The 15,470-nt window shown below is 34.2% G+C and overlaps 1 protein-coding gene across 1 annotated transcript in view; it reads left to right on the top strand.

The window, feature by feature from the left end:
• Positions 1-15,470, top strand: part of UBXN7 (UBX domain protein 7) — a 78,498-nt gene that overhangs the window by 52,146 nt on the left and 10,882 nt on the right. Inside the window, exons 6-8 of the mRNA XM_036926317.2 lie at positions 3,249-3,395; positions 4,622-4,712; positions 5,346-5,473. Coding sequence (XP_036782212.2) covers positions 3,249-3,395; positions 4,622-4,712; positions 5,346-5,473 — 366 coding nt within the window. The remainder of the gene's footprint in view (positions 1-3,248; positions 3,396-4,621; positions 4,713-5,345; positions 5,474-15,470) is intronic.

Raw genomic sequence — 15,470 nt, 5'->3', positions numbered from 1 at the left:
CTACATTTTCATATATCTGTGGTTTTGGGAGGAATTCTCTGTCTCACCTCTCATGCTGCCACCTTGAATCCAAGGTGCTTAATTCTTATAGGTAAATTGAAAGCAAGGTTAATTTCATAGGTTTCACGTATGTTTGTAAATTGTGAGGAGAGAGGACCATTTTAGATAGGATATCAGGGAAGATTCTGAAAGGATGAGATTTGAGTGGAAACCTGGATTAAGTGAGGGAATATGACCCATCGGAAGTTCCAGTGTAAGAGCAGATAAAACAGTAAGTGTAAGGTACTGAGGGTGGAAAGAAGTTTCGTTCTGGGATAGCCAAGAAAACCAGTGTAGCCAGAGCAGAGTGAGCAAGGCACTTGGGATCAGTGATCTGACTACAGACAAGGGAACATTTCTTATACTTTCTTCTTTCCTCACTAGCATGTAAGTTCCATGAACGTAGTTACTTTGTTTTTACTAGGGTGTATCCACAGTGCCTAGAAGAGCTTCTGGCACATAATCGGCCCTTTTAAATCTTTGTTAAATTACTGAATGGCGTAGTCTGGATTATACAGTACACAAACAATCAGGACAATTTCCATAATATTCCTTATTTTCTTAAGAAATACATATTTACTTATTGAAGTTGCCATTCAGTTATGTACACACCTAGTCCTAATTATCCAAGAGTGCTTTTTAATTTCAAAAGTACTTGCTACTAATGCAAGTGGAAATATTTTAGCTAAAAATGTAAAGAAAAAAATACGTAATAAAGAACAAAATATGTAATAAAGAACAAAATATGTAATAACTCCATCATTTAACATTTTTTTCTGAATAAAGTTTATATATAGCTTATATAGTTTTATTCAAATTAGGCAAAAATTAGAGAAAAATTAGAAAGCTAATAGGGAAAATAAAATCATAATTTCCATTTAAAAGTATTATGCATATTTTAATATATTTCCATCTTGACTTTATGTAGACATGTTACTGAAACAAATTATTTTTTACTCTGTCTTTTTCATATTTCCCTAAACTGATTGGGACTGAGAGATGTTAGCCTCCCTCTGTTTCCCCTTTGTCACAGATAAATCCTAATCACATACCTCTCTATTTGGTGTAGCCACACTTGCCCTTGGGTCTACTTATAATGGCTTTTGAATGTCAATTCAGAACAGCCTAATAGATTACAACAGGGGAGGTTCATCATTTGCCCCATGGCCCACTCTTATCTCTAGTACTTGACTTATGTAATTAGTATACTTAGATTGTGTAAGACTCTCTTAAATTCCTTCCAAACGTTGGTGTGCATGAAATTCACATCTTCTTTGGGCCCTTTTTCTAGCAGCAATTTTTAAACAGCATCTTCACTTTCTTACACTGGTATAAGGTTTCTCCCCACTGTAAGCTTCACGAAGGTAGAGATTTTTGTGTTTTCGTAACTGCTATAACTGTAACGACCTCTAACAGTACCTGAAATGTGATAAATACTCAGTATTTGTTGAATGAAGGAATCAGAAGTAATGAAAACATGAATGAATAAATGAATTTTTAAAGTTAAAAGCAAATGATTCCATCATTTTAAAATTCTGGACTTTTATTATTTTAAGTGTTACAAATTTTTTTCTTGTCAGTGTTGTAGTTGAGGCCAGTTTATGTATATTTACACTTTTATAGGGATATGTACTCTCTAATCTTCCTCTCTAGAATGTGTTAATTTTTTTCTTTATTCTCAAACACTTTTTCTTCAATTAAGGCAGTATAATTACTCATTGATCACCTGTTTATTAAATCTGTATCCATGGTATACTTCCTAGGAGCAAGAAGTTATTTTATTTGTATACATTAAAATAAGCCTTTGACTACTTAAATACAACTTCCTGGCTTAACACATGGCGATTTCCATTTAGAACTTAGGTTCTCATCTGTGGAATCAGTAGTGAATATAGAAAATCATTTTCTCTGGGAGTTCCTACCAAAAAATAGGATTACAGTGTTTGTAAGACTGTGTAAATCTTAAATCAAGATATTCTTAGTCTTACAGTTTCTAATACCTGCAAAGTGATGTATGTTCTTCAGTTGTTAGTAAGCTGAGTTAATTGATTCTTAAGGTTTTCCCATATCAAGCTGATTTGGAAAAGGATATTACTCCAGTCCAAAATTATTCAAAACTATGACTTTTGTATCATTGCTCCTATGCAAAGGTTTGAGGTAGCATTTGCTCATTTGCTCTTCTACCATTCTTTTCCAATTTAACAGCACTTCTTAGGTTTTTATGTTAGTGAGGTGAAGAGTTACACACTCATGACTGCTATTGTGCCACAAATCAGGGAGTCTCTTGGAGATCATTCAGAAACATTCTTTGATCTTGTAATATCATTTTTTGAAATCTACTTCTAGGAAAACAACCCTAGGAAAAGAAACCTTCAGCAGCTTTTACTGAAATGTTTAGAGTGATTCTATAAAAAATCATGAATATGACATTTGGAACTGTGTATAGAAAACAGTACTGAAAAAAATGAACAACATAAATTAATACATACACACGTGTTACCTCTGTTAAAAAGGGGAGGTATGTTTGTGGATAGGGATTGGAAGAGACAATGCAAAAGAATTATGTGACTTACCTTAAGTTTGTGGAATCTTTTTCAGGTAAAGATGTTTAAATGTACAGTTGACCTTTAAACAACATGGGTTTGAGCTGTGCAGGTTCACTTATACATGGATTTTTTTCAATAACTACATTGGAAATTTTTTGGAGATTTGCAACAATTTGAAAAACCGTTTTCTTTTCTCTAGCTTACCTTATTTTAAGACTATAGTATATAATACATAGAACATACAAACTATGTGTTAATTGACTATATATGTTATTGGTATGGCTTCCAGTCAGCAGTAGGCTATTAGTGCCTAAGTTTTTAGGGGGTCAGAAGTTATAAGCAGTTTCTCAACTATGTGGGGGTCAACACCCCTAACCCCCTGCATTGTTCAAGGGCCAACTATAAAATAAAAATCCAACCATTAGAAAAAATAACAGTAAATAAAAAAGTTTATTTAAATTTGAAAAATACTTGAAAATGGACAGTATAAATACATACATACATGCAAATTAATAAAATAACATAGATACTGAAAATTCTAGATGTCATACTTGAGGGAAAAAACTTAGTAATTAGGAGAAGAGGACAGTCTGAATTCTGAAGCATACCAGTTGCCAAGTAAAGCATGTTTCTAACAAATATTGTGTAACTTTACTCTCATAGGCGAAAGAGTGTGGCCAGATGCAGAATAAGTGGCTGATGATAAACATTCAAAATGTACAAGACTTTGCATGCCAGTGCCTCAACCGTGATGTATGGAGCAATGAAGCTGTGAAGAATATAATACGGGAACATTTCATTTTCTGGCAGGTGCGAAGGAGATGTTAGTCAAAATTTTTGTAGTATTTTCTTTTGTAGTGTGGGTTGTTGGGAAGGAGGAATTAAGGTATAAACTGGAAAACATTAATGACTGAGTTAAATTATGACATATAAAAAAATTAAATCACCCATAGTGGCTGAAATAGTGAGGACAAGTGATGGTAAGGGCAGCAATAAAGAACTCCCAAGGGAAGGAGGAAAAAAGAACCAAGCCATGTAAACCATATAAAAGAGTTTAAATGTCTTAATATAATATATGGCTGTACTGTTCAATAGAAATATAATGTGAGCCACATATGTAATTTAAAATTTTCTAGTAGCCACATTTAAAAAGGTCAAAAGAAGTATGTGGAATTAATTTTAGTATATTTTAAAAACCAGCATATCTAATATAAAACTAATATTAAAATATTAATGACATGTTTTGGTGCTAAGTCTTCAAAGATCTGTTGTATATTTTACACTTGTATTACAGCTCAGTTTGGACTAGCCATAATTCAAGTGCTTCAGAAGCACATGTTCTAGTGGCTACTGTAATTTACAGTACAGATGTGGAAGTTCCTAGAGTAAGGAAAAATGTTTGACTACTTGAATTTTAGCTTGAGTTTGATACTCTTTGACTATATGACCTTAGACTTGTCACTTAGTCTTGCTGGCTGTAGTTTCTTTTTATATAAATTATTGAGCTCATTCAGATGAACTTGCTCCAATTTTTTATTTAATGAAAAATTATAGAAAATGAAAACTTCTGAATGAACTTAATTCTTTTCTCACTGTATAAGATAAACTATTAATGTTATTAATTTGCCTGTTCATGTTTTACAGGTCCCTAAGTTGATTTTGATTTTTTTCTGAAAAATTTTTTCAGCAACTATTTTATTCAGCAACTATTGATTGAACATTTCTTTGCTTAGCACTGTGCTAAGCACTCAAGCTTAATAGTCTAATAGATTGTGATTTATTAACATGTGTATCGTTGAGAGTCAGGAATGACATATATAAGTTTCCAGAAGGGACTGAGGCTAGGAAGTTGAGGGAGTTCACATCAGATGACTTTCAATTTCTCTTTAACATGTGAGTGATATCCTAATATACACAAAAGGTATATTTGGAGAATTGATTGCTATTGATGTAACAAAGATATCATTGGTACTTTTTCACAGGCTGACTCTCTTGTTTTTGTTTTTGTTTTTTCTTAATGTATCAATGGTTTATAGGTGTACCATGACAGTGAGGAAGGTCAGAGATACATACAGTTTTATAAGCTAGGGGATTTCCCCTATGTTTCCATCTTGGATCCACGGACAGGTAAGATTTATACCAGCTTACAGCCTTTAACCTATCATTTCTTTCAGTTACCCAAATGATTGCTGTCTAACATTTGACTGAATCTAGTTTCAGAATTGTTTATAATTTAGATGAAGGTTTCTTGTTCATGCCCCATAGATTAAACATCTATTGAAGTGTGTGTTTAGGGAGTCTGTTTCTGAAAACTTTGAGAAATGGCAGTTTATTTGTGCAGTTCTGTTCTTTCAAAGAATAATTGTTTACCATTCTTTTCATTTTGTAAGGAACCCCTTTAGGTTGTCTATTATTAATATATTAAGATTGTTCAGGTACTGGTTGTAGTCTTACCAGAGAAGCAGAGGGTAGAGCTGGTTTTATTATTAATTGAGTTTTACATAGGTATTGCTTTACCTGAATCTCTTCTTCCTAAATGGCATTAAGTGATATTAGCAGATAAAATAGTTGCCTTATCATGACAGCTGGGAATCTCTTAGGTTGGTTATAATTAATGTATCATTTAGGTTAAAAGACACTATGTAACGAGGGGCGGGGATATGTGTTTCTAGTAAATTTTAATTATTCATATATGAAAAGAAACAAGAATGTTCAGAAAGGGTGTTGATTTTGTTATATATGCTGGTTTTTAATCTTCAGGTCAGAAGCTAGTAGAGTGGCACCAGTTAGACGTATCTTCTTTCTTGGACCAAGTGACAGGATTTCTGGGTGAACATGGGCAACTGGATGGACTTTCTAGCAGTCCCCCGAAAAAATGTGCCCGTTCAGTAAGTATGACTAAGAAGTGGTGATAGGCAGTTAAGTGTGATTGTATATAAGTGTCTTTTGTAAAATATTTGAGGTTAAGATGGTAAAGATAACACTGCAAGTAGTGGACAGTTATAATTTGTGGCCATACATCTTGGATACCCTCATGTTTTGATAATTTGATATTGTTTGTATCTTCTCAATGAAAAGAGGTGGCTGTCTTCTCAATATGGTTCTATGGTTCTATCTTCTCAGTAAAATCGTAAGCTTCATTTTTCCAATCTTCCTTGAAGCTAGGTTACAGGCATGTGACCTCTAAGACCTGTGTTTAGTAGTAAACAATATGAATATATATCAGTGAAGAGGAGGACTGATCTGACAAACCTGGTGACAGAGGAATCCACTTCTCAGAGTCAGCATTGCTAGGACTTGGATCCAGGTTTAAGCAGCAATGGAAATGTTGATTTTGATAGACATCTTTCATGGCATAGTTGGGCATTATTGCTGGTTATATGTTTTTGGGGCCTGGCTCTCTGGCCCACCCAGAGATTATTTCTATACTTAATTTCTGTAATATGCTATTACTAGGCAGACCTATTTGATAATTGGTATCAAGATTAGTTGCATGTGAGAGACTTTCAAAGATACAGGAATGTCAACACTGGTTGTAGGACCTGTTTGGTTTTGATGGCAATGAGAATAGAATTAGTTTTAGTTAGAAGATGTGGCATTGGCAACTCATATCATGCAGTGATAAAACTATTCCTTAAGTTATCACCTAGAATAAAGTGCCCATGGACACTAAAGGCTATGGGTACTTGCCAAGCTGTGGTACAGAATTCTTTTTTTTTTCCCATTACTCAGAGTTTTATTTAGGTGGACACAGTGCAGAACTAAAACATTGTTTTATCTTTATCAATAGACACAATTGTTTTTTTGCTTTGTTTTGTTTTTTTTCCATTACTCAAAGAAGTTTTAATTGCGTAGAATTCTTTTTTAATGCATGAAAAAAGCCAGAGAATTTCTGTAATTGCTGGAAGATAGTTCCTTATCTCTTGTAGACATAAGGCTGATACTGTCAAAAACTAGAACCTGAGTTTGAGTTGATGAATTATAACATATAGTGTGTTTACAATCTTGCCAGATCTCTTACAGTAAAAGTTAAGGCACTTGGTGGAAAAGAGTGAGACTATAAAACGGGACAAATGCATAGGGATGATTTGGGTAATGTACCTCAGATCCCCACTTCTGATACTAAGTTCTTTGAATGTTATAAATTTTGATCAAATGTGTGTAAAAGAAACACCAGCAAGTAATGGCGTAAACAGGATATCTTCTTTTCTCAACAAGAAGATCAGAGGCAAACAGTGTAGGATATTGTCAAGGAGACCAGGTTCTTCCTCTTTTCCCCCCTTCCATCCTGAGTATTGGCTTATGTCCTCACAGTCTCAGTATAGGTGCTGCGCTCCCAGGTATCATATCCAAGCAAGGACAAAGAAGAAGGGGGTGTGCTTCTGTTACAAAGGTAAATAGCTCCAGATAAGAGTTCTGCTTACTTTACCTAGGCACATTTTCTTGCAGAAGTTTTTACGAGATTTGATGTTCTATTAATTAAGGTTCTATTGATAAGGAAGCAATGAAGATTGGGTGTGAAATAGGAAATGAGCAATGTGTCCTTCATAGTGTTATTTAAAATGAGCTTACGGTACACACTGTTATTATCTGCAGTCAACCCAAGCCATTGCATGTCATGGGGTACATCTGTTTGCTTTTGTGTGTGTGTGATAAATTAGGCTTAAGTTTATTTTCATCTTAAAAATTTTACAGCTGTATTGAAGTTAAGTAATGTGCAGCAAACAACCTACTTAAATTTGCAATTTTGCAAGTTTTGTTAAGGGCATCTTTTCATGTGTTTTTTTTTGTTATCTCTTGGTGAAAGTCTTTTCAGATCTCTGGCTCATTTTTTATTGGATTGTAAAGGTTCTTTTTATATTCTAGATATAAGTCCTTTGTTGTATATGTGGTTTGCAGAAATTTTCTCCCAGTTTGTTGCTTGCTTATGCATTTCTTCTGAAGAGCATATTTCAAAACTTTGATGAAATCCAATTTATCATCTTCTTTTATACTTTGTGCTTTTTGTCTTATCTAAGAAATCCTAGCCTACCCCAAGGTTTTATCCCATGTTTTTTATAATTTTAACTCTTAAGTCAGTGATCCACTTGAAATTAATTTTTGTATATGCTGTTAGGGTAGGGTCAAGTTGGGGTTTTTTGTTTGCATATGGCTGGCTTTATACTTGTTTCTAGCTACTGTTTGCACCAGTTGTAAAGATTATCCTTTCCTGATTGAATTGCCTTTTTACACCTTTGTGGGAAATTGATCACGTATGAGTGGATTTGCAGACTCTGTTCTTTCCAGTGATTGATGTCTTTCTTTACACCAGTATTTCACTGTCTTAATGATTACTGTAGCTTTGTAAGTCTTGAAACACTTAGTGTAAGTCCTCTAGGTTTTTTATTCTCTACAGTTGCTTTGGTTATTTTGGGTGTTTAGTATTTCCATATGTGTTAGAATCAGCTTGTCACTATCTACAAAAAAAATTGCTGGGGCTTTCATTGGAGTTGCATTGGCTCTATGGATCATTTTGGAGAGAATGACATCTTAACAATATTGAGTCTTCAGACCTATGAGTATGGCATGTATCTTTCTATTTATTTAAGTCTTGAATTTCTCTCAGCAGTGTTTTGTAGTTTTTATAAATTGATCTTTTAGGCTGCAGCCTTGCTAAATTCACTTACTTGTTCTAGAGGATTATTTGTAGGTTTCTTAGAATTTTCTTTATAGATGGTCATGTTATCAGAAAATAAAGACTTATTTCACTTCTTCCTTTCCAGTCTCTGTGTCTTTTATTTCTTTTTCTTAGCAAGGACCTCTAGTACAAAGTTAAATAGAAGGGAAATTGGACATCCTTAACTTGTTACTGGTGTTGAGGTGAAAGTAGTCTTTCACCGTTAAGTTTGATGTTAGCTGTATGTTTCTTATAATTTATCAGGTTGAAGTTCTGTTTCTAGTTTGCTGAGTTTTTTATCATGAGGGGATTTTATCATGATTATTTTATATTTGTTGAAGTGATTATATGGTTTACTTTTTTCTTTTTTTAATAATTATTTTGTATTATCAAATGTACATCACAGTAGTTGAACAGTCCCCCTCCATCCCCCCTGCCCCCACCTACTGTCCTCCCCCTTGGTAACCACTAGTCACTTCTCAGTGTCTATGAGCCTAATGCTGTTTTGTTCCTTCTGCTTTGCTTTGTTTTTATTTTCCACAAATAACTGAGATCATCTGGTATTTGTCTTTTACCACCTGGTTTATTTCACTGAGTATAATACCCTCTAGATCCATCCATGTTCTTGCAAATGGCAGGGTTTCTTTTCTTTTTATGGCTGAGTAATATTCCATTATGTATATGTACCACATCTTCTTTATCCATTCATCTATCGATGGACATTTAGGTTGCTTCCATAGCTTGGCTATTGCAGACAGTGTGGCAGTAAACATAAAGGTGTATTTATCTTTTTGAAACAGGAATTTTGTTTTCATTGGGTGAATTTCTAGGAGTGGAATTACTGGGTCAAATGGTATTTATATTTTTAGTTTTTTGAGGAACCTTGCTTTCTACAGCAATTGCACCAATTTGCAGTCCAGCCAACAGTGTAGGAAGGTTTCTATTTCTATGTATCCTTGCCAGCATATGTTGTTTCTTGTCTTTTGGATAGTGGCCATTCTAACTAGTGTGAGGTGATATCTCATTGTGGTTTTAATTTGCATTTCCCTGATGATGAGTGATATGGAGCATCTTTTCATGTGCTTGTTGGCCATTTGTATTTCTTCTTTGGAGAAGTGTCCATTCAGGTCCTCTGCCCATTTTTTGATTGGGTTGTTTGTTTTTTGGTTTTGAGGCATATGAGTTCTTTATATATTTTGGATAGTAAACCCTGATCAGATGAGTCATTTATGAATATATTTTCCCATACTGTAGGATGCCTTTTTGTTCTGCTGATGGTGTCCTTTGCTGTACAGGTTTTTGATGTAGTCCCACTTGTTCATCTCTGATTTTGTTTCCCTTGCCTGAGGAGATATATCCAGGAAAAAGTTGCTTATATTTATATTCAAGAGATTTTTGCCTGTTTTCTTCTAAGAGTTTTATGGTTTGATAACTTTCAGGTCTTGATCCATTTCAAGTTTACTTTTGTATATGGAGGTAAGACAATAATTCAGTTTCATTCTCTTACATGTAGCTGTCCAATTTTGTCAATACCAGTTGTTGAAGAGGCTGTCTTCCCCATTCTATATTCATGGCTCCTCTTTCCTGTATTAGTTGACCATATATGCATGGGTTTAAATCTGGGCTCTCTATTCCAGATCTCTGGGTCTATTCTTGGGCCAGTACCAAGTTGTATTCATTACTGTAGTTTTGTACTATAACTTGAAGTCAGGGAGCATAATCCCCCCAGCTTTGTTCTTTCTCAGGATTGCTTTGGCTATTCGGGGTCTTTTGTGGTTGCATGTGAATTTTAGAACTATTTATTCTAGTTCATTGAAGAATGCTGTAGGTATTTTGATAGGGATTGTACTGAATCTATAAATTGCTTTGGGCAGCATGGCCATTTTGATAATTCTTCCTATCATGAGCATGGGATAGATTTCCATTTTTTGTTGTCTTCTTTAATTTCTCTTGAGTGTCTTGTAGTTTTCAGAATATAGTTCTTTCACCTCCTTGGTGAGGTTTATTCCTAGGTATTTAATTTTTTATGCAATTGTAAATGGAGTTGTTTTCCTGATTTCTCTTTCTGCTAGTTCATTGTTAGTGGTATATAGGAATGCAACAAATTTCTATGTATTAATTTTATATCTTGCCAATTTGATGAATTCAATTATTCTAGTAGTTTTTGGTGGATTCCTTAAGGTTTTATATGTATAAAAGCATGTTATCTGCAAAGAGTGAGAGTCTAACTTCTTTCTTACCAATTTGAATGCCTTTTATGTCTCTGTGTTTGATTACCACGGCTAGGACCTCTGGTAAGTACTATGTTGAATACAAAGACTGAGAGTGGGCATCCTTGTCTTCTTTCCTATCATAGAGGAAAAGTTTTCAACTTTTCACTATTAAGTATGATATTGGCTGTAGGTTTGTCATATATAGCCTTTATTATGTTGAGGTACCCTCTATACCCATTTTGTTGAGAGTTTTATGAATGGATGTTGAATTTTGTCAAATGCTTTTTCAGCATCTATTGAGATGATCATGTGTTTTTTTATCCTTTTTGTTAATGTGGTGTGTGATATTGATTGATTTATGAATATTGTACCATCCTTGCATCTTTGGATGGATGATCTTTTTGATGTGTTTTTGGATTTAGTTTGCTAATATTTTTTTGAGGATTTTTGCATCTGTGTCCATCAGGGATATTGGTTTGTAATTTTCTATTTTTGTGATGTCTGTCTGGTTTTGGTATTAGAGTGATGCTGGCCTCACAGAATGAGTTTGGAAGTATTCCCTCCTTTTCTACTTTTTGGAATGCTCTAACAAGGATGAGTATTAGCTCTTCTTTAAATGTTTGGTAGAATTAGGCTGTGATGGTGTCTGGACTTGGAGTTTTGTTTTGGGGGAGTTTTGTTTTGGGGGAGTTTTTTAATTATCAGTTCGATTTCATTGCCAGTAATTGGTCTATTCAGATTTTCTGTTTCTTCTTGGGTCAGTCTTAGAAGATTGTAATTTTCTAGGAAGTTGTCCATTTTTCCTAAGTTATCCAATTTATTGCCATAATTTTTCATAGTATTCTCTAATCTTTGTATTTCTGTAATACCCATTGTGATTATTCCTTCTTCATTTCTGATTTTGTTTATGTGTGTACACTCGTTTTCTTGGTAAGTCTGGCCAGGGGGTTATCTATTTTGTTTATTTTCTCAAAGAACCATGGTTTTCTTTTTTAGTAAATTCCATTGATTGGTTTTTTAAATGTTAAACCAATCTTTCATTCCTAGGCTAAAACCTACTTGCTTATGATACATTACATTTTTATATGTCATTGGGTTTGGTTTGCTAAACTTTTGTCAAGAATTTTTGTGTCTGTGTTCATGGGGAATAATTGGTTTTTAGTTTTCTATCTTATGTTTTGTTTTCCTTATAGTATCTTGTAATGGTTTTGTCTGGTTTTGATACCAGGTTAATGCTGGTTTCACAATGAATTAGGAAGTATTTCTTTCTCTTGTTGACTGAATTGACATGTAAGTTATTCACTGTATTTCTTATTCCTTTAATGACTGTAGTGTCTGTGGTCAGGTTCCATCTCTCCATCTTGTTATTGGTAATTAATTGGTGGCTTTTTTTCCCCTGACAATCTCTAGAAGTTCACTAGTTTTACTGAGTTTTTAAAAATCAGCTTTTGGTTTCATTGAGTTTTCTTCTGTTTTCTAGATCATTGATTGATGTCTGTCCTTTCTCCTCTTCTTTCTGTGTACTATGGGTGGTGGGTTTTTTTTTTGGAATCATTAATATACAATTACATGAGCAACACTGTGGTTACTAGATTCCCCCCATTATCAAGTCCCCATCACATACCCCATTGCAGTCACTGTCTATCAGTGTAGTAAGATGCTATAGAATCACTACTTGTCTTCTCTGTGCTATATTGCCTTCCCCATGCTCCCCTCCCCACTTTGTGTGTACTAATCGTAATGCCACCTTTTCCCCTTATCCCTCCCTTCCCACCCATCCTCCCCAGTTTCTTTCCCTTTGGTAACTGTTAGTCCATTCTTGGGTTCTGTGAGTCTGCTGCTGTTTTGTTCCTTCAGTTTTTGCTTTGTTCTTATACTCTACAGATGAGTGAAGTCATCTGATACTTGTTGTTCTCTGCCTGGCTTATTTCACTAAGCACAATACCCTCTAGCTCCATCCATGTTGTTGCAAATGGTAGGATTTGTTTTCTTCTTATGGCTGAATAATATTGCATTGTGTTTATGTACATCTTCTTTATCCATTCATCTATGATGGACACTTAGATTACTTCCATATCTTTGCTATTTTAAATAGTGCTGCGATAAACATAGGGGTGCATATGTCTTTTTCAAACTGGGTTGCTGCATTCTTAGGGTAAATTCCTAGGAAAGGAATTCCTGGGTCAAATGGTATTTCTATTTTTAGTTTTTTGAGGAATCTCCATATTGCTTTCCACAATGGTTGAACTAATTTACATTCCCACCAGCAGTGTAGGAGGGTTCCCCTTTCTCCACATCCTTGCCAACATTTGTTGTTGTTTGTCTTTTGGATTTTGGCCATCCTAACTGGTGTGAGGTGATATCTCATTGTGGCTTTAATTTACATTTCTCTGATGATTAGCGATATGGAGCATCTTTTCATGTGCCTTTTGGCCATCTGAATTTCTTTTTTGGGGAAGTATCTGTTCAGATCCTCTGCCCATTTTTTAATTGGATTATTTGCTTTTTGTTTCTTGAGGTGCATGAGCTCTTTGTATATTTTGGATGTCAACCCCTTATTGGATATGTCATTTATGAATATATTCTCCCATACTGTAGGATGCCTTTTTGTTCTGATGATATCCTTTGCTGTACAGAAGCTTTTTAGTTTGATATAGCCCCACTTGTTCATTTTTGCTATGTTCATGAAGAAGTTGTTCATGTTTATATTCAAGAGAGTTTTGCCTTATGTTTTCTTCTAAGAGTTTTAAGGTTTCATGACTTACATTCAGGTCTTTGATCTATTTCGAGTTTACTTTTGTGTATGGATTTAGTAATCAGTTTCATTCTCTTACATGTGGCTGTCCAGTTTTGACAACACCAGCTGTTGAAGAGGCTGTCATTTCCCCATTGTATATCCATGGCTCCTTTATCATATGTTAATTGACCATATGTGCCATATATGCTTGGGTTAATATCTGCACTCTCCAGTCTGTTCCACTGGTCTGTGGGTCTGTTCTTGTGCCAGTACCAAATTGTCTTGATTACTGTGGCTTTGTAGTAGAGCTTGAAGTTGGAAAGTGAGATTTCTCCTGCTTTATTCCTTCTCAGGATTGCTTTGGCTATTCGGGTTCTTTTGTGGTTCCATATGAATTTTAGAACTGTTTGTTCCAATTCATTGAATAATGCTGTTGGTACTTTGATATGTATTGCATTGAATCTGTAGATTGCTTTAGGCAGTATGGCCATTTTGACAATATTAATTCTTCCTACCCAAGAGCATGGGATGAATTTCCATTTATTAGCGTCCTCTTTAATTTCTCTTAAGAGTGTCTTGTAGTTTTCAGGGTATAGGTCTTTCACTTCCTTGGTTAGATTTATTCCTAGGCATTGTATTCTTCTTGACACAATTATGAATGTAATTGTTTTCCTGATCTCTCTTTCTGCTTGTCATCATTAGTGTATAGGAATGCAACAGATTTCTGCGTAACTTTGCTGAATTCAGGTATTGTAGTTTTGGAGTAAATTCTTTACTTTGGGTTTAATTTTATTTTACTTTTCTTGTGGGTGTTTAAGATGGAAACAGGCATTAATTTGAGACCTTTCTTTTGTAAGATATGCATTTAGTTCTGTAATGTCTCTGTAAGTGCTGCTTTAGCTCCATATCTCAAATTTTTTCTAATTGCAAGGGAAACTGGTAAATGGAATTTTTTAGCAGAATCTGTTTTCTTTTGTAGACATGATTATAATTCTGTAATTAAGGAATTAGAGGAGAATGGATATTAGATAGGAAGCCAGCAATGTCTGCTATGGCGCATCTTTAAAACCAAGCTACATGCTATACAGTGCCATTGGTGTAAACCTACAATCCACCTAAAGCCGTTGCTGGTCACATAGGCACATATACTTGGTGGTTTTTGGTGGTAAATGAGCCTTAAGTTGATACTTACTTTTTGCGATATGATTGGCAGATTGTGAAAACCAAAATGGGGTTCCTTTAGTTTTTTGTTAGCATACATTTTTTTACCTTCTTATTGTGGAAAATTTTAAGCATATTCAAATATCAAAGGAATTTATTGAGCTTCTATGTACTCATTAACTAATTTCAGTGATTATCAACATGCAACCAGTCTTGTTTTCTTTGTACCCTAATCCCGTTTGCATTATTTTGAAGGAAATCTCAGAATTCATTATTTCATTTGTTAATACTTTGGCATGCATCTTTAAAAGGTGAAGACTTTTTGCTTTTTTAAAACACAATCATAATACATCTTTAAAAATTTAATAATAATTCTTCAATATCATTAGATAACCACTGTTTAATTTTTGGTTACCTTATGAATTTTTTAAATATAATTTGTTTGAGTCAGGATCTCAGTAAGTTCCACTCAGATAACCCATATTTTGTGACTCAGTCTAGTGAAATTTGACATTAGAACTTAACCAAAGGGAAAGCTATTTAAATTTGCATTTCTTATGATCACAATGAAAATCTTCATTGTAATTTCGCTTGGGGAAGTGTAGTTGTTGTTTTTCCCTATTTGTCGTATTCTGTTTTGTTTTGAATGTAAGTGATCTATTAAATTGGGTCAGATAGTACTGTTTTTTGTTTCGTTTTTCAAAATAATAACTACTCGGTTATTTATTGCTATCTTTATGTGCCAAACCAGTGCTAGTTGAAAAATACAGTGGTGAGCAAGGTAGATATCCTTCTCTGTGTTTAGTCATTTTAAAGACTAATGTTTTGGCTTTATATTTAAAACCTTAATTCTTGTCTTTTTCTGGGCAGGGAATAAGCTGTTTTCTTGATTTTATTCATTTTGATGCAAAAAAAACCCTGTGCTTGCAACATCATTATGCCAGGTGAAGGACAGTTTTTATTTTTGTTTTTAAAATATCCATCCCACCTTGGCTGTGTAAGACAAAGTTGTTGCCCTCAAATAATGTAAAATTTAATAGAAGAGTTATTTTCAGCAGAAAATAATAATGGCAAGCTGTTAAATTTCTTATGTCCCGTTTGACTTGACTATATTTTTT

Source organism: Manis pentadactyla, chromosome 1 (assembly GCF_030020395.1).
Source record: "Manis pentadactyla isolate mManPen7 chromosome 1, mManPen7.hap1, whole genome shotgun sequence".
NCBI lineage: Eukaryota > Metazoa > Chordata > Mammalia > Pholidota > Manidae > Manis > Manis pentadactyla.
Note: the sequence above shows the minus strand (reverse complement) of the source record. Positions and strands in the feature narration are given on the sequence as shown.